General features: G+C 41.0%; 4 protein-coding genes across 10 annotated transcripts in view; 2 read left to right on the top strand and 2 right to left on the bottom strand.

Annotated features, from left to right (window-relative positions):
- The first annotated feature begins 9 nt into the window (after positions 1 to 9).
- On the top strand, positions 10 to 3,856 carry gskip (gsk3b interacting protein). 2 transcript variants are annotated; one of them, XM_061697075.1, is made up of 4 exons: positions 10 to 243; positions 646 to 738; positions 1,188 to 1,433; positions 2,308 to 3,856. In XM_061697075.1, the coding sequence occupies exons 3-4, from the start codon at positions 1,191 to 1,193 to the stop codon at positions 2,464 to 2,466; spliced, it is 402 nt and encodes a 133-aa protein (XP_061553059.1). In that variant the 5' UTR covers positions 10 to 243; positions 646 to 738; positions 1,188 to 1,190; the 3' UTR covers positions 2,467 to 3,856. The 2 variants fall into 2 exon arrangements, with proteins under 2 accessions (XP_061553059.1, XP_061553058.1); XM_061697074.1 differs by lacking the exon at positions 646 to 738.
- Positions 3,507 to 7,154, bottom strand: LOC133413113 (NPC intracellular cholesterol transporter 2-like). Of its 2 annotated transcripts, none has more exons than XM_061697073.1 (5): positions 7,067 to 7,154; positions 6,772 to 6,875; positions 6,226 to 6,333; positions 5,969 to 6,141; positions 3,507 to 4,389 (listed from the first exon to the last, which is right to left on the bottom strand). In XM_061697073.1, exons 2-5 carry the CDS (start codon positions 6,848 to 6,850, stop codon positions 4,306 to 4,308), a joined length of 444 nt encoding a protein of 147 aa, XP_061553057.1. In that variant the 5' UTR covers positions 6,851 to 6,875; positions 7,067 to 7,154; the 3' UTR covers positions 3,507 to 4,305. The 2 variants fall into 2 exon arrangements, with proteins under 2 accessions (XP_061553057.1, XP_061553056.1); XM_061697072.1 differs by having other exon boundaries at positions 7,053 to 7,144.
- Positions 7,155 to 7,516: 362 nt separating this feature from the next.
- isca2 (iron-sulfur cluster assembly 2) lies at positions 7,517 to 10,060 on the top strand. Its single transcript, XM_061696341.1, has 4 exons — positions 7,517 to 7,600; positions 7,782 to 7,932; positions 9,323 to 9,438; positions 9,511 to 10,060. The coding sequence occupies exons 1-4, from the start codon at positions 7,536 to 7,538 to the stop codon at positions 9,683 to 9,685; spliced, it is 507 nt and encodes a 168-aa protein (XP_061552325.1). The 5' UTR covers positions 7,517 to 7,535; the 3' UTR covers positions 9,686 to 10,060.
- A 1,832-nt stretch (positions 10,061 to 11,892) lies between these two features.
- Positions 11,893 to 21,361, bottom strand: part of eml5 (EMAP like 5) — a 51,490-nt gene continuing 42,021 nt past the window's right edge. For 3 of the 5 annotated variants that reach the window (XM_061695460.1, XM_061695462.1, XM_061695464.1), the window contains 5 exons: positions 19,121 to 19,293; positions 18,109 to 18,271; positions 17,925 to 18,028; positions 17,321 to 17,474; positions 16,148 to 16,572 (listed from right to left, as the gene is read on the bottom strand). In XM_061695460.1, the coding sequence (XP_061551444.1) occupies positions 16,432 to 16,572; positions 17,321 to 17,474; positions 17,925 to 18,028; positions 18,109 to 18,271; positions 19,121 to 19,293 (735 nt within the window). In that variant the 3' untranslated portion in view covers positions 16,148 to 16,431. Of the gene's footprint in view, positions 15,161 to 16,147; positions 16,573 to 17,320; positions 17,475 to 17,924; positions 18,029 to 18,108; positions 18,272 to 19,120; positions 19,294 to 21,361 lie in introns of those variants that run through there. The other 2 variants (XM_061695461.1, XM_061695463.1) reach the window with 1 other exon arrangement.

Genomic DNA, 21,361 nt, shown 5'->3' with positions numbered 1-21,361 from the left:
GTGGGACTAACTCAGGTGCGTCATAACATGGCGATGTCACATAAGGCACACTTACTTCATCCATTTTTTTAACGTAATTAGTTACGTACAAACTCGGACAAATTCAAAAACAGTATTAATGCGTAACAGAGTGGTTTTAGTTGTCCACAAACGAAAGCCTCGACGGGTTTCCATCAACCGCCCCCGCGGAGAGCTCACTCTGTGGGCTGGAAGCTTCTACGGAAGAACACAACCAAATCGGAGGTGAGAAAAATACACGCATTTTTTAAGAATACGTGTTCTACTATGGTTATTCAAGTGCAATGAAATTAAACAAATGCCACACCCTCATGTGCAGCACGATGCAAATCCATCATTTCCTCGTGGCTCACATGGTGTGGGTTAGTTTGGCGACCGGAGACGACGGCAACGAAGCAAAAAGTATCACTTTAAATCTGATAGATATAAATTAAACGCTTGTTACACAAACGTTTGAAGTTGATTTAAAACAGGATGCCCCCAAAATTATTTTCAATCAGCCTTTCCAGCTAGTATCTTAATATTATATATTCACGTATAGTTGGCACTCCTTGTGTACAGACTATTTTAGAAGAGAGGCGTTACTTTTGGCTAAAAATAAGAGGGTACGCTTTGCGTTTGTAAAAGGTATGTGGGAGACTCTCAAAATGTATGGAGGAAGATGCTCTGGTCAGATGAGACGAAAATGGATCTTTTCGGCCATCAAGGAAAAACTGTCTGGTACGCACCTATCACATCCTCACCCCAAAGACACCATCCCCACGTTGAAACATGGTGGTGGCAGCCTGAGTTCAGATGTGTTGGTGTGTAACTCCATCATCGCAACCTTAATATTGCTCCCTAAAAATGTGGTGGCTCAGGAAATGATTTGTGGTTGGACTAACAGCTGGTATGAAGGGAAGAAACACACACAAACACACACACACGAGTCAACTTGTTTGACTGTTGTGCTGCTAGGCATTGGTTGCCCCCCCCCTCCGAGAAACAAAAGGAATGGAATCAATGTGTTATTCACACAGTGTATAATTAACTTGTATGACTAAGAGTACAGGAGCGCGTGCTTTTAAATCCAATGACACCTGCTATTTAAGAGGTCATAGTTCTTGTCTTGTGCAGCATTTTCATCTTTTGATGACACCGGAGTGAGTCATCGTGTGTGTGTGTTACAGGAAATGGAAGTGGACTGCCAGCCCGAGGACCCCATGGTGTCCGCATTCGAAGACGGCTGCATAGAGCTGTGCGACGTCAAGGACATGAGATTGGAGGCGGACGCCGTTGTCAACGACGTCCTTTTTGCTGTGGCCCAAATGCATGTGTCCAACAACCTCAACAATTCATCAGACGTGGCTTATATCAACGTGGAGACGAGAGAGGGCAACCGCTATTGTCTGGAGCTCACAGAAGCAGGACTGAGGGTGCGGAAACCTCTCTTTTCATCAGGCCCCATTTCAGTTTTTGTTTAGTTTTGTGAGGGCCATACTCAATTAAAATTAAATAATCAGAATGCAGTGATAGAACAAATGTTTCATTGCTTCACAGGGTGTCGCCAAAGATTTATTCACCATTCATTATTTCGTAGTCAAATAACAGAGCCAATTCTGACTAAAATTTTAATAAGATGGATGTGTAAAAACTGTTTGTTCGTTTGTCTTTTTCATTGTGAAGAATGGCATTCACTAGCAATGAAAACATATTTTGTGTTTGAATATACTTGAACACAGCCAAACAAGTGTGCATCATGCATTTGAGGAAATTCAGTGCAAAAACAAACAAAACGATGGGAAACGAAAAAACGATGCTACAAAAAAAATTCAAAGAGGAAGACATAAAGCAAAACGTGTTGTATTTCAAATAATGTCAACATTTTTGGACCACTTTGTATATTATAGAATTTATACATACAATGTTTTGGAGCAAGCACCGCAGTGGGAATAGTGGTTAGCACATTTCCCTCACAGTTCTGAGGTTCAGCGTTCAAATCTCCTGTCTGGGGTTTGCATGTGTTTTCGGGGTACATTCCAAAAAACGTTAAGTTTACTAAGACTGAATGTTCATAGGTGTGAATGGTTGTTAATGGGTGGACTATCAGCTGGTATGCAAGAGTTTGCCATGTACCTTGCTCCTCAACAGCTAGGAACGGCCCCCGTTACCTGTGACTCTAATGAAGACAAACGCTATAGAAAATGGCTGTTTTGGGGCTAATAGTTGGTTTTAATTTTAGAATTGATCAAATGTTCTACACCCCTTCCCAAGCATTTACACTTATCCCCCCCCCCCCTGTCCAAATAGGTGGTGGGCTATGCTTTTAACAAAGTGGACGACGACCTGAGCACTCAGTACCATGAGACAGTTTACTCGCTTCTGGACACGCTGAGTCCAGGCTACAGGGAAGCCTTCGGGAATGCTTTGCTTCAGCGGCTGGAAAGTCTCAAGCAAAATGGACAGTGACAACAAAGCAGGTCTCTTTGTAACAAGCCAATAAATAGAAACAACAACAAAAATGTAATACGGACTGTCCACTTCCCATTATATTAAGGGGTACCTTGCCCTATCAATTTTCCTTTGTTCCTTATCATCCAATGACTTCATGTTAGTTAATTCCTGACTGGCTGCTTGGGCTCCATTGCAACATTCTGCTGTTTGTTGACTTTACTGTGGGAAAAATATTCCAACTTCACACAATGCATAAGAATTCTCCATCTTTTGTACTCCTTTGCAATGCAAATCTGACTGATGCTGTGACCTGATGACTGATATCTGTTCAACTTCCCCAAAGTAGTGCAGGGGCCAAAACTGAATTTTCTTCCTTGTTCCACAAATATTCTGCCTTAATGATTGTTTGGTTAGAGAAGTACAACATACCTCTTTATCTACAAAGATATAAAAGGTATGTCAAGATGTAACAAAGCTATTCTTGTGTTCTTATGTTGATCGAGTAGGGATGTCACTCATTTTTGTCGTGGGCCACATTCCAGTTTTAGACAGAGGGCCGTTATGACTGAAACAATATAAATGTTTAATCGCTTCATCATATTACATAGAGTACACAGCAAAATGATGGATAACTAGTTAAATCAAAAGTCAAGGGTAATAGTTTGTTGAACTATTGTGCAAGTGATATGGCAAGTCTTTTTCTGACAGAATAGGTAAGGAAGCCATCTTGTCTTTGTGAGTTTTGTTACAAGAAAGAAAATCTTTGCAAAGAGAGAAAAAGGTACAAGTCGTCACGAGTTGTTACCCCTTACTGAAGCCCAAGCAAAAATTCAGCTTCATTATACAGAAGTGAGGGGGGATTCCCACAATATTCTCACATAATTAGCATTGTGCAGTTGCACTCAAACTTATCTTTATGGGAATGGTTGCATGCAGAGAAAAGAGAAATCCAGGGAGTAGTCAAAACAAGGACACAGCAATACTCTGCTGACTAAGAGCTATGCAACAATAAAACATCTGAAAGTTATATAAAACAAATTTTACAAATGCAAAAATTAGTTTGGTAACAAAATGCTTGTAATATTTATTACATATGAGATTTTGGTACAGATTTTAGCAAGAATAATTGACATGCAAAATGTGCTTTCGTGGGCCACATAAAATGTGACAGGCCAGATTTGGCCCAAGGGCCTTAAGTTTGACACATGTGATCTACAGTATAATACAGCACAATGTAATCAATGGCGGTTTGGCTTTCAGTGTTTTTTTTCTTTTTCTTTTCTAGTTAGTGTGAATTTTTGCTTCAGAATTCAATTCAAATTTTCAAGTGCAGATTCGGGATGTTTCATTTTGCCCACTTTTATTGCTGCTGGACTTTGAGCTGACCAATAAAGGTTTCAAGTCATTTGTTCATCAACTCTTTGACTAAAGTGGACAAAAACGTCATTAAACATGATACAATTTTTTCCAAATTCACAACACTGAGATAGTTCTTTATTTATTACATTTACAGTTTCCATGTTCTACAAAGCACAAAGACTAAGAAATTACAAAAGTTTGTACAGGTAGAAATGTTTGCTGTGTAAATTCAGACTACATAGCAGCCATTAGGACATGTAGTGCCTGAATTAAGACATTGGGGGGGGGGGAACGTTTACTGCCTTTTGTCTGCAACGTGTTATTAAACATTGGTGCGGTGCAATCAAATGTAGCAAAGAAATGAATTTTAAAATCAATTTGCAGAGTGAGTAAAACAAGGATCTGTATGTAGAATCATTCACATTTAGTTTTTACTGGTCAAGATTCCCTTTTAAAGAAAGAAAGAAAGGAAGGAATTTGTGCAGATCACCTGATTCAAACAATCTGTACAGGGAACCTAATGCAGAACAGATCTTGATTGCCGTCATCTCTCAGTTCCCACTCCACTACCAGCTTCATCTGGAAATAGAACAAAAGCTAAGTGAAACAGGTACACTTTGTAGAGCAACAGTTAAAGTGAAAGGAAGTGAAAGAGCCAAGGGACACCTGGCTTCCACTTTTAAAAACAACATGCAGAAGAATTTTGTTCAACACATGGAATCTTGTTGAGATTCAGACGTGATTGGATTTTTTGCTCTATTATTATACCTACAGGCGGAACGGTGGGTGACTGGTTAGAGCGTCAGCCTCACAGTTCTGAGGATCGGGGTTCAATCCCCGGCCCCGCCTGTGTGGAGTTTGCATGTTCTCCCCGTGCCTGCGTGGGTTTTCTCCAGGCACTCCGGTTTCCTCCCACATCCCAAAAACATGCACGTAGGTGTGAATGTGAGTGCGAATGGTTGTTTGTTTAAATATCCCTTGTGATTGGCTGGCAACCAGTTCAGGGTGTACCCTGCCTCCTGCCTGATAATAGCTGGGATAGGCTCCAGCACGCCCGAGACTTTAGTGAGGAGAAGCGGCTCAGAAAATGGACGGATGGATTATACCTACATAAATTTGGTAATTTTTATCACAAGAATACTGAATTAAAGCAAAGTTATTATTAAAACGTATTTAATTAGTAGAACCTATTGTAAAAAAAAAAAAAAATACTTAAATTACTTAATTTAAAATTTGTGGATATAATGAGTTTATTAGCCTCTTAATTTGTAATTTTCGTATTACTGCCACCTACAGGTTTGGAGTTGAATATTAGTCACAACTTCAGATTAAAGTCAGGTAAAGCCTGATAATCACATGTCTCTGAAAGATCATCCTGAGCCGTTATCTCGTGGTGTGTTCAGAGTGATTTTTCAACCCCGAACTCTTACGCATGTATGTGGTCAACATCGAGTTCTGTCGAGCCACAGACTCCTTGATTGTGATGTGAAATGGGAAGATAGCTAATTAGGAAGCGAACCTTGCGCTTGCTCGCCCGATTCTTTAATTGAATAGCCTGTGGGAAGGGACTCAATATGAAGTTTCCAAAGTATATTCACTAACCCTATCCCTCCAATTTGACCTTTACAATTTATATTGACTGAATCAGCATTAATCCTGGATCTTTCAGCACTGGTATTTTGATTTTTAAAAAAGCTCCAAATTACAGAGTACAAAGTCTTTATACCAGTTACTGTGCCCTTCTGCATGAAAGGGGGTGAAGCTTGCCCACGAGAGATGATGGCAGCTATAACTATCACAGACTGGTTCTAATCGCTCTAACTGCTTGCGCGTCAGGGACACAAAACAGTCAACGAAACTTATTTTGACTATGTGTATGTCTTCTGAATCAAAGAACAATTCAACCAATTTAATGTTGATTACTGCTGACTACAGGACTGGAGTGGAAAGCATGAACTTTTTTTGGGTCATTAGTGGTCAGAATAACGCAAAAACTGATTTGACCAAAACTGTGAAGGACAGACTAACAAATTAACATTGAAAGATGTGATGTTTTAAAAATGTTCTTTACTTTCTCAGTGGGCATCGGGTGGGTATCTGTGAAAGCAAACATAACTACAGAAAGTAATTTCAGACTGCTGCGAAATGGAAGTCTTACCGCAGGATACGTCATCTTGACGGGCAGCTCATTCACATAGTGATACCCCTGCCGCTTCTGGATGGGACACTGGATTCCAGACTTGCAGCCGTCATCGATGGGAATCGGGAAGGGGACAGGAACTCCGACGATGATCCCGTGAACCACGGCTTTGCTCGTCTGGCTCTGCACAGCTGTGGAAAACAAACAAAAATGAGAGCAAAGTGGTTGGAGATAGCACTTAAAGTAGATTTTCAAAATCAATAAGGAGCACTCACTGCTGCTGAAAGTCACATTGACACTGTAGGACTGTCCTTTGTGCAGCTGGCAAGGCTGAGAGGCACAAGGAGTAATGTCCACAACGGTCACCTTGCCTGAAGGTGAGCCTGAAGATAAGAGATAAGGATGGCCTTAAAAAATAATAATAAAAAAACTGAACCCTTGTCACATCACTTGGGGTGCTGGGTGGGGGAATAAATAATAAATAAAATCTACAAGTTTAATCATTTTAATAAAAGTTGGAAAAAAATTACCCATGTTAAAGTTTAAAACGAGCATATTTTTTTTTAAGAACAGCCTTTTTCTTTTCTTCTTATAATATAGTTTTACAATTATTTTTTTAATTTACGAGGTACATTAAATATATTGACCCGGCAGTGACACATACGGTACACTTTTTCCCAAAAACACTATACAGCAAAATTGTTTTCATATTTATGGGATTTCCCTATAATTACAGAAACACTTATTTTTAAAATATCATACATGAGCTTTAAAATAAACCCTAACAGATGTGCATAAAAGTACACAAACTTCTGACTTACCACAGTCGAAGTACTTGACTGGATCCGCAGAGCTGAGCCCCATTAAGTAGAGCAACACGACGCCAGCTCTCAAATCCATCTTCTTTTCTATCCCCACAGACAACCTAGAAAACAAACATTTCAACAATGTGTTCAATCTGTGACCTGATTGATTCCTCGTCAACCAAGCACGCGAGCACCGACACGGCATACTTTCTGGCAACTCAGCATCTAAAGTTAAATATGTATATTTAAAAAATAAATAAATAATACAAAATAATTTAAAAAAAATAATCACAAACCGAATAACCAGTACCCTATTTTTAAATGTCCCCACTGGCTTTGGAGTGATGGATCGTAACAAACAACCGCCCAGCACCACAGCACGTTTTATTTCCTCAAATCACGAGACTAAAATAACGCCCACTTCAAAACATTAAGTATGTCCGCACTTTTGTCTGACAGGAAACGCCTTTAGTAGAATGCCATACAACAGAAAGAAGCAATACAAAAACATATTTAAATGCATTATTAATTTAAATAATTTTAAAAAGCATATAAAGGTTGCTAATTATTGCAAAAGGGAACATGACATGAGACCTGACTTTGCCTGACAGTTCAAAAGGAGGTATTCTATGATAGATGGCTTTCTTCATGATTGGCAGGTACACCAACAAATCATTTGAAAGCATTGAACTCATCTGAGCATATGCCGTGAAGCGCATTGGCCAATAGGGTTTTTCCGCCTGCTGGAGGCGGGACTTCCTTTGTATTTGTTATGAAAGATGTCACTAGTGGGAGGACTAGCGACGATATCGGCGTCAATGTCGAACGTTTTAAGGCTTTCCAGGTAAAACTGAGCTTTTGCCTACATCGATTATATCACATGTATTTCTAATCCGAGATGTCACATTTTGGCTTTTGAACGTCCGGCTGACGTTCGCGATCTCGCCGGCGCCAGATCTCAGTGTGTTACGCTATTGACATTTGACATCATATTCAACCTGACGGCTAAAGGTGATGTTTTGCAGAGCTTCTGCGCTCCTCGGTAACATCGCGGTGAGACAACGCAGTCCCCCGCGCATTTCCACTGTGAGTCTTCGACCGTTCAGCAGCGCCTCAAGCCAGCAGAAGCCAGACGAAGGTGAAGACAATGTCCACCTCACTGAGTCGTGCGTCAAGGTGAGCAACTGCTGAGACGGCATTCGTACAGTGATTCTCGTCTAGTTCGATCCAATACAAGAGCCAGACTCATCGATTGATTGACACGCATAGGGTTATCGTGGGAACAATATTTTTTTTTTACAAAGCTGTATATGATGGGAGTTCGCCCATCCAGTATATATGCGTTTTGCGTACTTGGTGAAGGCGTTCGACCGTGCCTCTCGGGGAGTCCTGTAGGGGGTGCTTCGGGAGCATGGGGTACTGAACCCCCTGATACGGGCTGTTCAGTCCCTGTACGACTGGTGTCGGAGTTTGGTCCGCATTGCCGGCAGTAAGTTGGAATCGCTTCCGGTGAGGGTTGGACTCCGCCAAGGCTGCCCTTTGTCACCAATTCTGTTCATAACTTTTATGGACAGAATTTGGTCCAGTTTGGTGGCCTCAGTATTGCATCTTTGCTTTTTGCAGATGATGTGGTTCTGTTGGGTTCATCAGGCCGTGATCTCCAACTCTCACTGAAGGGCATCTGTCCATAAATCATATGCCAAAAGTTGTGGGCGGCATGGCTTAGAGGGTAAGTGTATGTCCTGCAATCGGAGGTCCCCTGGTTCATATCCCCGCCTGTACGGATGTATTTGTTGTGTCCCTGGGCAAGACACTTAACCCACCTTACCTACGAATGAATGTGGTTGGATGTTTGGTGGTGGTCGGAAGGGCCGTAGGTGCAGAATGGCAGCCACCTTTCCGTCAGACTGCCCCAGGGTGTGACTGAAGAATGAATAAAAATGTATGAAATTGTAAAGCGTCTTTGAGTGCTGGAAAAAGCGCTATATGTGTAATTGTTGGATTTATCTTACCAAACATTATAATGAATAAACACAAAAGGAATGAAGACGCTGGTCATTTTACTCATGAGGAGGGCGCATGGAGATTGTTCAGGTTACAGCCTCTCAACAATCTCCCCCGTCGCTCCTACATTTATTTGAAAATAGGAGGGTTTTACAAGACATAATGTTCTAAGCACTAAGACACAACACAAAACATAGGACCAGACCAACACCTGTCACGTCCCCGACCACATCCGATCACGTCCTTGGTCAAGGCGCCCTTCCATCGGATGTTGCTGAGTCATCTTCTTGAAGGCGAGACATCTTTCTATCTAAATATTGTCCATAATACTAATGCAAGCTACAATGCAAAATACTAATGCAAGCTAAGCAAATAAATGATAACTTCTAAAATATATCTAACAGTAATGCAGTTTTATAATTATTATTATACTCATTATGATCCCTAAAAGACAAATTCAACAACACAAAAAAACGACTTTGTTGTTTAGTTTCATACCCCATAAAAAAAGTTAATTTTCCATTATATGCCCCCTTTAAATATCATGCCCATTTTGATTCAGAGACTTTGTGAAATCATGGAGAAAGGACAGTACCTGAGAATACATGTGGAAGGGGGCGGCTGCTCCGGCTTCCAGTACAAGTTTTCAGTAGATGCCAACAGGAGCGAAGATGACAGGTACAGCATGTCCTTTGTTTTCACGTCATCGAATTCTCTTGAAATACACTGTTCACATCTGTGTGCTTTCAGAGTGTTCGAGCAGAACGGAGTGGGCATCGTCGTGGACCAGGATAGTCTGGAGTTTGTGAAAGGAGCCACGGTGGATTTCAGCCAAGAACTCATCCGCGCCACCTTCCAGGTGCTCAAGAACCCCCAAGCGGATCACGGCTGCTCCTGTGGCAGCTCCTTTTCTATCAAACTTTAAATGACATGATACTTGTGGTCTGCATCACCTGCACAATGCTCCCCACTTCAGATAGACAATGTACATTACACATGTTGGTCAACGTGAAGAGCACTATTTTCTTCTTCTTTTTTTGCATAGTGTCACTTAGACTACGCTTGAATTTCACTAGTTAATGGCAAAATTCACTATAATCAACCGTAGCTTGTTGCAGCTTTACAAAGAGTTTTCGGTTCATGCAGTATATGCATGTATATATAAAGTATGTATGTTTGAAAATGTGAATTTCATGCCGCAGTGGCAATAATAACCTTTAAGCCTTTTAATAGACCTTTTTAAGAATTCAGTCAATCGTGTGGAAGTGATTGTGGATTATTAAAGAAAATGAGGCAACAAGCAGATGTACTGTGATTCAGTCTCAAACTAGTTCGTGGGCTAATGGAAAAATAGAACAACATGATAGCAGCAATGGTACGTTGAGCTATATACATGCCATCGAAACGCCTCCAAAAAGTGTTTTGATAAATATAATACAAATGGGAGTTTGGAACATTCATAAATTGTCCCACTGTAAAAAATAAGATTCATTTCAGTCATTCAGGAAATGTACAGTGGGTACGGAAAGTATTCAGACCCCTTAAAATTTCACTCTTTGTTATATTGCAGCCATTTGCTAAAACCATTTTAAGTAAATTTTTTCCTCAATGTAGACAGAACACCCCATATTGGCAGAAAAAAAACAGAATTGTTGAAATGTTTGCAGATTAATTAAAAAAGAAAAACTGAAATATCACACAGCCATAAGTATTCAGACCCTTTGCTGAGACACTCATGTATTTAACTCGGGTGCTGGCCATTTCTTTTGATCATCCTTTTATTGTTCTACACCGTCATTGGATTCCAGCTGTGTTTGATTATACTGACTGGACTTGATTATGAAAGCTACACACCTGTCTGTATAAGACCTTACAGGTCACAGTGTATGTCAGAGCAAATGAGAATCATGAGGTCAAAGGAACTGCCTGAAGAGCTCAGAGACAGAATTGTGCCAAGGCACAGATCTGGCCAAGGTTAAAAAAAAAATACTGCTGCATTTAAGGTTCCTAAGAGCACAGTGGCCTCGATAATCCTGAAATGGAAGACGTTTGGGACGACCAGAACCCTTCCTAGAGCTAGCCGTCCAGTCAAACTGAGCGATCAGGGGAGACGAACCTTGGTGTGAGAGGTCAAGAAGAACCAAAAGATCACTGTGGCTGAGCTCCAGAGATGCAGTCGGGAGATGGGAGAAAGTCAACCATCACTGCAGCCCTCCACCAGTCGGGGCTTTATGGCAGAGTGGCCCAATGGAAGCCTCTCCTCAGTCGAAGACACATGAGAGCCTGCATGGAGTTTGGTAAAAAGCACCTAAAGGACTCCCAAGATGGTGAGAAATAAAATGCTCTGGTCTGATGAGACCAAGATAGAACTTTTTGGCCTTAATTCTAAACGATGTGTGGAGAAACCCAGGCACCACTTATCACCTGTCCAATATAGTCCCAACAGTGAAGCATGATGGTGGCAGCATCATGCTGAGGGGGTGTTTTTCAGCTACAGGGACAGGATGACTGGTTGCAATCGAAGGAAAGATTAATGCGGCCAAGAATAGGAATATCCTGGACGAAACCCTCCAGAGTGCTCAGGACCTCAGACTGGGCCGAAAGTTCACCTTCCAACAAGACAATGACCCTAAGCACACAGCTAAAGTAACAAAGGAGTGGCTTCAGAACAACGCCGTGACTGTTCTTGAATGGCCCAGCCAAAGCCCTGACTTAAACCCAATTGAGCATCTCTGGAGACCTGAAAATGGCTGTCCACCAACGTTAACCATCCAACCTGACAGAACTGGAGAGGATCTGCAAGGAGGAATGGCAGACGATCCCCAAATCCAGGTGTGACAAACTTGTATCATTCCCAAAAAGACTCATGGCGGTATTAGCTCAAAAGGGTGCTTCAACTAAATACTGAGCAAAGGGTCTGAATACTTATCGCTGTGTGATATTGCAGTTTTTAATAAATCTGCAAAGATTTCAACAATTCCATTTTGTTTCTGTCAATATGGGGTGCTGTGTGTACATTAATGAGGGGAAAATTTTACTTAAATTATTGTAGCAAACAGTGAAAATTTTAAGGGGGTCTGAATACTTTCCATACCCACTGTAAATCATGTACAAAAATTAGTGAGACAAAAGAGCAGTCAGGAAATCTTTTTAATAATTGAGCACCAATAATTTGATCACATTTGGTTAAATAAAGTTTTCTATTTGCACACATAACATCATACACTCAGAAGTTAGAACCTCTGTTCTTTTTTATTATTATTAAAGCAGACTTAAGAAACATCTCACGAAAATATACAAAAAGAATATCTACAAATGATATTTACACTGGTGTAAATCAAAATATGTAGTAGTTCATATACTATATAGATATATAGTCTTAAAAGAAGCAACATATTTTGCACTTTTGTTTCAGATAACATTCCATTTAAGTAATATGTCCAATTACACAAAATGAAAATTTACACCCTTCATATTGATTGAAATGTAACAATAATACATTGTAGCAGCACACTGTAAAGTGACTGAAATAGTTCAGCGTGCATTGGAACATCAAGTTACAGTTACTATTTTCTTTTCTGGGGGGGGGGGGGGGGGTTCGATGGATCGTGTTCCATGCACACCCATAAACAAACACAAACACATCTGCACTCATCAACAAGTCATGCGTGAGCTTGACCATTCAACAACAACCACCAGTACGACAAGCACAGAAATGAACCATCAATGTGACACAGTGACTGGGTCGGGTGTACAGTGCATAGTCTGCTTTGGCATGCTGACATCCAGAACAATAACAGTGGATGTTACATTCAGGAGGAAGGCCACACAATTTGGAATTACCAGTTTAAAAAAAACACATACCAATGACCATGTGATCCAAAATGGAAACTCATAACACTCACATTAAGGCTAATTGAGTTTGCTACAAGTATGTTGTTTTTTTTTGAATGGCATTGTCAGTAAACAATAGGTCTTCAATTGTGGGACAGGAATACCCATCCCACAAAAGTAATGCATCCCTTAAATTAACGATCCCCAACCTTTTTTTGCCCCATGGACAAGTTTTGCGTTCAACAGTATTTTGACAGACTGACATTGAAACAAATACAAACTATAAAACCTACCATTACGCTGAAACTAGTTGTAATTTGTGGGAGCCCTGCACTTGTTTCTCTTACAGAGCCGGTCCCATCTTGGGGTAATGGGCGGCAATTTCATTGAAGTTTGTTACTTATGCTCAGTCTCCTCTGTAGCTTTGTTTTGGTTGCCGTCGTTGCAGAAAATCCCACTTCGCTAAGATAGGATGTTGGAAATTGAATCTTATGTGGCAATTTTGAGGGCTTCATTGCCTAATTTAGATGTTAGGCAGAATGGGGTTGGTGCGTGAGAATTACCTGGAGCGATAAACCTGTATTTTAAGTTGGCCTGCTTGTATTGTCTCTTTCAGTGAATATAAAAAGTTGATACAACCCTGTTCAAATGCCAGGTTTTTGTGATATACAAAAATGAGACCAAGATAAATCATTTTAAGGTCCCATATTTTGGCTATTTAGACATCCATAGAGTGACTCTCTAACATGGCCCTAGTGCAAAAGTGTTTAAAAAAACACCTTGGTTTTGTTATACTTGTGTCCAGAAAAGGGCCCTCTGACAGCTACTTCTGCGTGACTCAGTTTTGTATCCGCTTTGCCCTTAGTTGGCTAAGGCTGCCCCCTTTCCTTTGATTGGTCGCCTCCGTGTAGAACACCCACTTGTGAGATCATGAGTGTTTATTATGTTGACAGGGCTGGCTCAGGAGCTGAAAGAGAAGGCGAAGATCTTCGCTAGTGACGTAGATAAGCCCGAGAAATTTGAATGACCTGATTTCAGGCCTCTCGGAAGAAAAACGTCTCGAACTCAGGAATGCGAGGACGATTTTAATAAATTTTTCATGTTTAGTGAGGCACCATAGAGCCAATATTACATCCCAAATACTAGAAAAAAAGGTTTGGTTTGGTAAAATATGGCACTTTTAAAAACCTTTTCCACTAGTAATGTGACTAAACTGTACAACTCGGGGAGGGGGGGCAGGAACTCTTTTAGAGAGGGGACGTAAAAATAAAGAACTGAGATAATGTGGTGGCACAAGTGTGCAAACCCTCTTTTAAATGGGAATGTAGCTGTGTTCAGAATCACATTCAAACTCATGTTCAATGGGAGTCAGCATCACACATCTTGCACCATTTAAAGTGCCCGTGATTAATCCCAAACAAAGTTCAGCACTTCTCGTAGGATTTTCATGAGCTCAATACAAACTACATTTTTATTTGTATTTGCTTTCCAGCAGAAGCCTGAAGATTTTGTGCCAACATTGACTGATATTTCAAACTGTTCATAATTCCTTCTTTGACTAAGGCCACAGATGAAAACAGCCCCAAAGTGTGATGGTGCCACCACTATAGTGATATTATGGCATATTATATAACTTCTGGTGATGAGCAGAGTTGTTTGCCTCAAACATACCTTTTGGAATTATGGCCCAAAAGTTCAAAGTTCAAGTTGCTTCCATCGGACTATAACATATTCGATTTTAAGTGCTTTCCTCCCCCCCCTTTCTTTGTAAGATAAGGCCTTCCTAACCCATAGCCCAGAAATATGAAGATGGGAGATTGTTATCACATTTACTAAACAGCAAGCTTCTTCAATGTTTATGTCAGTCTCTTGGCAGCCTCCCTGTCCACATTTTTTATTTATTTTTTTCATAAATTTTGTAGAGATGTCCAGTTCCTGGTATTGCCACTGTTGTGTGCATTTGAAAAGGTGTGTGTAGACTTTTTATAGCCACTGTAAATGCAGCTGTCTGGAAACTGTAGGCTCTTCTTCTGACTCACCATTTGACCCGTTCTGAAGCCCTCAAAAGATTATTATTATTATTTTTAAATCATTTGCAAGATTGTTGCCTTATTTTTTTTCAGGTGGCCGAGACACGCGGTTTGACATGTGCACAGAGGCACAGGTGGATGCACCTGATTTTCTAAATAAAACTTCTTTTAGACTATGATGAACTTTAAAATATTTTTTGTTCATATGCCCCACGGACCTGTACCAGTCCGCTGCCCAGTAGTTGTGGTAGGTGGAATGCACATATAAAATGAACTTTGTTTTTTTTCCCCCTATAATGATACCAGTAGGTCTGAATACACACCACTTTTGTTCACAACTCATACCATGATGTGCATGTACCAAATTTTGAGGCAGTAAGTTAGCGCCACACTTTTTCCTCGCCGACGTCCTGCCAGGCCTCCTCCTGCTCCTTTAATGCATCCTTCACGCGTCATTGGACAGTCACGCCAGGAGGCGACAGGTGGTGTGGTCAAACCTTCAGTGGGGGGTGTGGACACACCTCCACACAAAGAGGCTACAAAAGCAGACATGAGCAAATGTTGACATTTCATTGTTAAAGGGGACCTTATGGAAATTTGACTTTTGATATTGCTTGTATACAAACAGTTGGGTTATTATAACCAACCCCCACAATAAGTGACGGAGCATTGATCGATAGATACATAGATAGATAGACATACCAACAAAAAAATAAGAGGAGCAACCAATAAGTAAAAAGAGAAAAAAAACAACATTCGAGGGGGACCCTCAAAAAGCAGTAGCCATATAACTGGTGCAAAAGGAAAAGTATTGTTGTGCCAGTGAATGAATAATGACATAAATTCATTCAATTTCCATACCGCTTATCCTCACTAGGCTCGCTGGAGCCTATCCCAGGTGACTGCGAGCAAGAGGCGGGGTACACCCTGAACTGGTCGCCAACCAATCCCACGCCACATATATCAACCGTGCTGCCTGACATAAATCCATCCATCCATTTTCTGAGCTGCTTTTCCTCATTAGGGTCGCGGGCGTGCTGGAGCCTATCCCAGCTATCATCGGGCAGGAGGCGGCTGGTTGGCAGCCAATCGCAGGGCACATAGAAACAAACAACCATTTGCACTCACATTCACACCTACGCGCAATTTAGAGTTGTCAATCAACCTACCATGCATGTTTTTGCGACATAAATACAATTGAAGTTAATTAATATCCGGCGCAGTGAACGACTGCTTAGCCTCACAGTTCTGAGGACCCGGGTTCAAATCCGGCCGAGCCTGTGTGCAGTTTGCATGTTATCCCCATGCCTGCGTGGGTTTTCTCTGGGTACTCCGGTTAACTCCCACATCCCAAAAACATCCATACTAGGGTAATTGACAACTCTAAATTGCCCTCAGGTGTGAATGTGAGTGCGAATGGCTGTTTGTTTATATGTGCCCTGCGATTGGCTGGGGACCAGTTCAGGGTGTACCAGCTGGGATAGGCTCCAGCACGCCCGCGACCCTAGTGAGGATGAGTGGTTTGGAAAATGAATGAATAATATCTGGATAAATTAAATTTGTGTTAAAATCAATTTCTGTTTATCAGACTCAACACTGGCCTAACAGTATATCACTTATTTACATGGGCACAGCCAGCCCCTTCAAAACTGACTCAACTTAGCGAGAAGAAATAGGGCGTGTAAAGTGTGACGTACAGTAATTCTTGATCGCTAAGGCATTTTGCCAAAAGCATGTCACAGATATATTATTTTGACACCTGGGATCTACTTTGAATTGTGGTAAAAAAATGCATATATATCCCCCTCTAAGTGGTTTGAGAATTATGATGTAATTTGAAGTCATACCTTCTGTCATCTCCACCAGCACTCACCACGAAGCGGTCTCCGTTTGTGATGCGAATATTTGTCAAGTGAGCTGAATGGCCCAAAAAGCGCTTATGTTTTGCCTAAAATAAAATGTAAAAAAAGTCACATTACAGTACCAAATGATGGCAGTTTGACATACAATATAGCCCTTAAATGTAACATTTAATATACTGTATCTATCTGGATATCAATCCCCCAATTACGATAACAGATGATAGAAAAATCACAATACTGATTCAGTCTAACTCAGGGATGAGCCAAATATGGCCACATACCACCAAGCTCCTTTCTTTTATCCTGCCCACTAAGATAATGGTCTCATAAAATAGGTTGGTTAAATTACCATTTTATTTTTTAAATAATTGGGTAGTTGATTTATTGTAAATTATAAAACTATAATAAAAACAGTACAATAAACCATTTTATATATACATTTAATTTGTATTTTCAATTTGACCAAACAAACTTATCTACAAATGGCCATCTGTTCATTGTAAAAATCAAATGTGACACTTAGGCAAAACAAAAGTACAGCCACCCCGGTATAACCGGATAAAATGTCAACTGATTCAATTTTTGGTAATAGGAGGATTAAATACATATATTACAAACAACCATCCTTGCACATTTACAAAATTATTTTAGGATTTCGCAGATTAGCATAAAATAGTATGCATTCTGTTTTAGCCACAAGGGTGTGCTATATTCCAAATTTGTGATTCTGACAAAAGGTGACAGTAAAAGAACTGCAACTTCCTTGATAAACCAAAAACAGTAAACACATGAGCAAGTAATACTGTAGTAGAAGTAGTATGCAGTGGTACTTACAAACTTGTCTGGACATGGAAATTCAAAGAGCTTGACCATTCCAAAGTCATCGCCTGTAACCACATTGAGGCCTGAGTGCGACACGCAGGCGCAAGTGACGTCCGCTTTGTCTGTGTTCCGCGACCAGATGCCTACAACCTCATCCCCGAGAACGCTGCACACGGTGATAAAGGAAGAGAGACCACTCAGCAATTCAATGGAGATGGAGTTCCATACAGACAGACCACAATACAGTAATCCCTGACTTTTCACAGGAGATAAGACCGAGCCCTGCCGCAGATAAGGTACAAAAATGAAACTTCCACTAACAATCCAGGCAAAACTTGGCGCCACCTAACATAAAAAGCTTGCCCCTCAGACGAAGCACATATCACTTCAACAGACTTCCTTGGACCAATTACAGTACTACTTTTCCTATTTAGACAGGGCTTTGGAACCATGTTGTGGCATTTTACGGCGTTCCAGAAAGACCACAAATATCACGAATAGGTGAGTTTTTCTGCTAATATGTGAGTTTTAGGTTCTACAGAAAAAAAGGTGAATTCACAAATTGTGAACCACAAATATGCAAGGGATTAGTATAGTGTAGTGCTTCTTATCTCACCTGGTCCACGTGGCCCAGGTAATCTTGTCAATGTGGGACTGCTCTGTGACCTGCTTCCCCGACGGCACCTCGTACACCAGACGCTTGTAAGCACCCGTGGACACCTGATTCAAAAACCCAAAGCAGGATTAGACGGGAACGGGCTGGGACAGATACCGCGACCGCATCACTGAGGGCTCTGCACCTGGATGCACAGGCTGTCCGCAGAGAAGTCCATCTGCAAGACGAAGCTGGGGATGTCCCGGCAACAGTTGATGCGGTTTAACTGCGGCCCGAGCGTCAGGTCGTAGAAGTCGACGGCGCTTTCGCAGGAGCCGACGGCCAGGTAGCGTGAATTTGGACTGAACCTACAAGAGAGACGTGGTGCACTCGCAAATCTCCATCGTGTTCCAAGTAGTATTTTAGCCACTTAAGCGGGGTACACACATACCGCCAACCAGGCCTAAGTTAATTAAAGTCAGTAAAGGCTCGATTCTCAAATGTCTTTCGAAGCTTATCCTGTGGTTAGGATGTGTTATGAGTATTTATTTTAAGGCCATATTATTCAGCACTACCACAAACTGTAAGAGCAGTTAGCACACACACGGTGATTGGTTCCTCATCATATGTGGGTCTTTCACTTTTTAAAAATCTTTTAGAAATCAGTATGTATAAATCGCTTCAAGTGATAACTCAAACAAAGTCCTAATAATGTATTCATTGACCTCCCCTGAGGTCTAAGGCTATGTTCACACTTCAGGTCAGTTCATATTTTTTTGCCCAATGTGACACATATCAGATTTCCCGATGTCAACGTAAGCAGCACAATTCCGATTTGTTTCATATCCGACCCAGGCCTCTTTTATATGTGGATATAAATCGGGCATGTATACGACAGAAATGCAATATGGATGCTCAAGGCGGGCTCATCCAACCTAAGTCACCAAAAGGCGACAAACGTCACAACTGTTCGACAAAAGAGGCACGCAACAAAATAAAAAGAAAATTAACAAAAAATCAGAATTGGGCATCATGCCCTGCAGTGTTATTGTAGCCTATGTCACCATGGATACATGACTGTGGAAAAAGTAACTGACAGTTAAATCTATGCAAAAACACGGTGCTTGCTTAGTGAATAAACTGTATTGAGTTCTCATAAAGACAAAGCTCTTGCCCGACATATCACTTTAAACCACTTTTTTCCCCACCATCCTCACCTAATATCCTGTATTGAAGAGCGCCGGTCCCTTTTCTTGCCCCAGATTTTGAGAGACGCAACCAGCAGGATGATGAACTCGCCATTCTTCATGCCAATGGCCACCATGTCTCCCTCAGGACTGTAGCTGATTGTACATGCCGGGTGACCCAAGTTCACCTTATTCAGCATCTTCTGTTGACCCATGAGTAAAAGTACAGTTATAATATTCATTATGGTTTTGACAAGAGCACCCCGTGATTACAGACCTCGACAGAGGCTTAACATTTGTCACTTTATGAAATGACAGTCTGAACAGCTAAATTTAGGATCTTCATAGCTAAAATGAGGTCCAGTTTAATCCAGAATTGATCCATTCATTGATACTTGATCCAAGGGGGACAACATGTCATTGATTCTACTTAAGAACATCAAATGAAAACCTTATCTGAACACAGTAAATTGAATTTTTCATGTTAAATTTAAATCTGGACCCATTTCGGATGAAACTTAGTTTGACCCTGCAGTCACAAATTTCATTAGCTTCTATTTTCTTTAAGTAATTGTTAAAGTTATCAATTTTGGGTTAGCAAGTCATCCTCACAGATGAGAAATTCTGGGTTAGAAACTCAGTTCGGGCCCTCCTGTGTGTAGTTTTCATGTCTTTCCCATGTTTGCGTGGGTTTTCTCAGGGTACTACTCCTGCTTCCTCCTGCTTTCTACAACCCTAACCCTAAGCCCTTTTCTTTTAACAACATTCAATATACGTTTGGGATCTGAAGTCACTAATTGTTGAAGCTTTGTAGGTGGAATTCATTCCCATTCTTGCTTGATGTACAGCTTCAGCTGTTCAACAGTCCGGGGTCTCTGTTGTCGTATTTTACGCTTCATAATGCGCCACACATTTTCAATGGGAGACAGGTCTGAACTGCAGGCAGGCCAGTCTAGTACCCGCACTCTTTTACTACAAGCCACGCTGTTGCAGAATGTGGTTTGGCATTGTCTTGCTGAAATAAGCAGGGGCATCCATGAAAAATACGTTGCTTGGATGGCAGCATATGTTTCTCCAAAACCTGTATGTACCTTTCAGCATTAATGGTGCCTTCACAGATGTGTAAATTACCCATGCCATTGGCACTAACACAGCCCCATAACATCACAGATGCTGGCTTTTGAACTTTGCGTCCATAACAGTCCGGATGGTTCTTTTCCTCTCTTGCCCGCAGGACACAACGTCCACAATTTCTAAAAACAATTTGAAATGTGGACTCGTCGGACCACAGAACACACTTCCACTTTGCATCAGTCCATCTCAGATGAGCTCGGGCTCAGAGAAGCCGGCGGCGTTTCTGGGTGTTGTTGATAAATGGCTTTTGCTTTCAAGTTGCACTTACGGATGGAGCACCGAACTATATTTACTGATATTGGTTTTCTGAAGTGTTCCTGAGCCCAGGTGGTGATATTCTTTACACATGGATGTCGGTTTTTGATGCAATGCCGCCTGAGGGATGGAAGGTCACGGGCATTCAATGTTGGTTTTCGGCCTTGCCGCTTACATGAAGTGATATCTACGGATTCTCTGAACCTTTGGATGACATTATGGACCGTAGATGATGAAATCCCTTGCCATTGTACGTTGAGGAACATTGTCTTTAAATTGTTCGACTATTTTCTCACGTACCTGTTCACAAAGAGGTGAAACTCGCTCCATCTTTGCTTGTGAATGACTGGGCAATTCAGGGAAGCTCCTTTTATACCCAATCACGGCACCCACCCGTTCCCAATTAGCCTGTTTACCTGTGGAATGTTCCAAACAGGTGTTTGATGAGCATTCTTCAACTTTCTGTCTTTTTTGCCACCTGTCCCAGCTTGGAGAGCATCCAAGGATTAGCAACACATTTGGATTTTTCTTTGGCTTTTTAGAAAAGTTTAGATACAAAAGATGAAGAAAATTCACCAAAGGTTACACTAAGTTACAGACTCCCATTCAAAGCAATAAGACTTCTTTAGTGATGTCCCAATACTTGTGTTCAGCGTGGCTGTGTGCATGATCGCTCGTGAAGGTAGAATGTTTTATTACTTTTATGTTGTATTAACATAGTTAACTTTTTTTTTTTTTAACACTTGTGTTCAGGTGTAGAATGCTAAATGTGATGAGATGTTAAGACTAGACCCTCCCCACCCCCACCAAAAAAAACTTTTAATTGCTTTTCATGTCTTAATGTTCAGTGTTTTTTAATGTATTTATTTATTTATTTTTAAA

This window comes from Phycodurus eques, chromosome 14, assembly GCF_024500275.1.
Source record: "Phycodurus eques isolate BA_2022a chromosome 14, UOR_Pequ_1.1, whole genome shotgun sequence".
In the NCBI taxonomy this organism is placed as follows: domain Eukaryota; kingdom Metazoa; phylum Chordata; class Actinopteri; order Syngnathiformes; family Syngnathidae; genus Phycodurus; species Phycodurus eques.
Note: the sequence above shows the minus strand (reverse complement) of the source record. Positions and strands in the feature narration are given on the sequence as shown.

Excerpts from the sequence above, each read along its gene's own strand:
- isca2 (XM_061696341.1), top strand. The coding sequence starts at position 7,536 with ATGTCACTAGTGGGAGGACTAGCGACGATATCGGCGTCAATGTCGAAC. Across the intron at positions 7,601-7,781 it reads AACGTTTTAAGGCTTTCCAG|AGCTTCTGCGCTCCTCGGTA; the intron begins GTAAAACTGAGC and ends GATGTTTTGCAG. Across the intron at positions 7,933-9,322 it reads TCACTGAGTCGTGCGTCAAG|AGACTTTGTGAAATCATGGA; the intron begins GTGAGCAACTGC and ends ATTTTGATTCAG.
- LOC133413113 (XM_061697073.1), bottom strand. The coding sequence starts at position 6,850 with ATGGATTTGAGAGCTGGCGTCGTGTTGCTCTACTTAATGGGGCTCAGC. Across the intron at positions 6,142-6,225 it reads CAATGTGACTTTCAGCAGCA|CTGTGCAGAGCCAGACGAGC; the intron begins GTGAGTGCTCCT and ends TGTTTTCCACAG. Across the intron at positions 4,390-5,968 it reads TCAAGATGACGTATCCTGCG|ATGAAGCTGGTAGTGGAGTG; the intron begins GTAAGACTTCCA and ends TTCTATTTCCAG.
- gskip (XM_061697074.1), top strand. The coding sequence starts at position 1,191 with ATGGAAGTGGACTGCCAGCCCGAGGACCCCATGGTGTCCGCATTCGAA. Across the intron at positions 1,434-2,307 it reads TCACAGAAGCAGGACTGAGG|GTGGTGGGCTATGCTTTTAA; the intron begins GTGCGGAAACCT and ends CTGTCCAAATAG.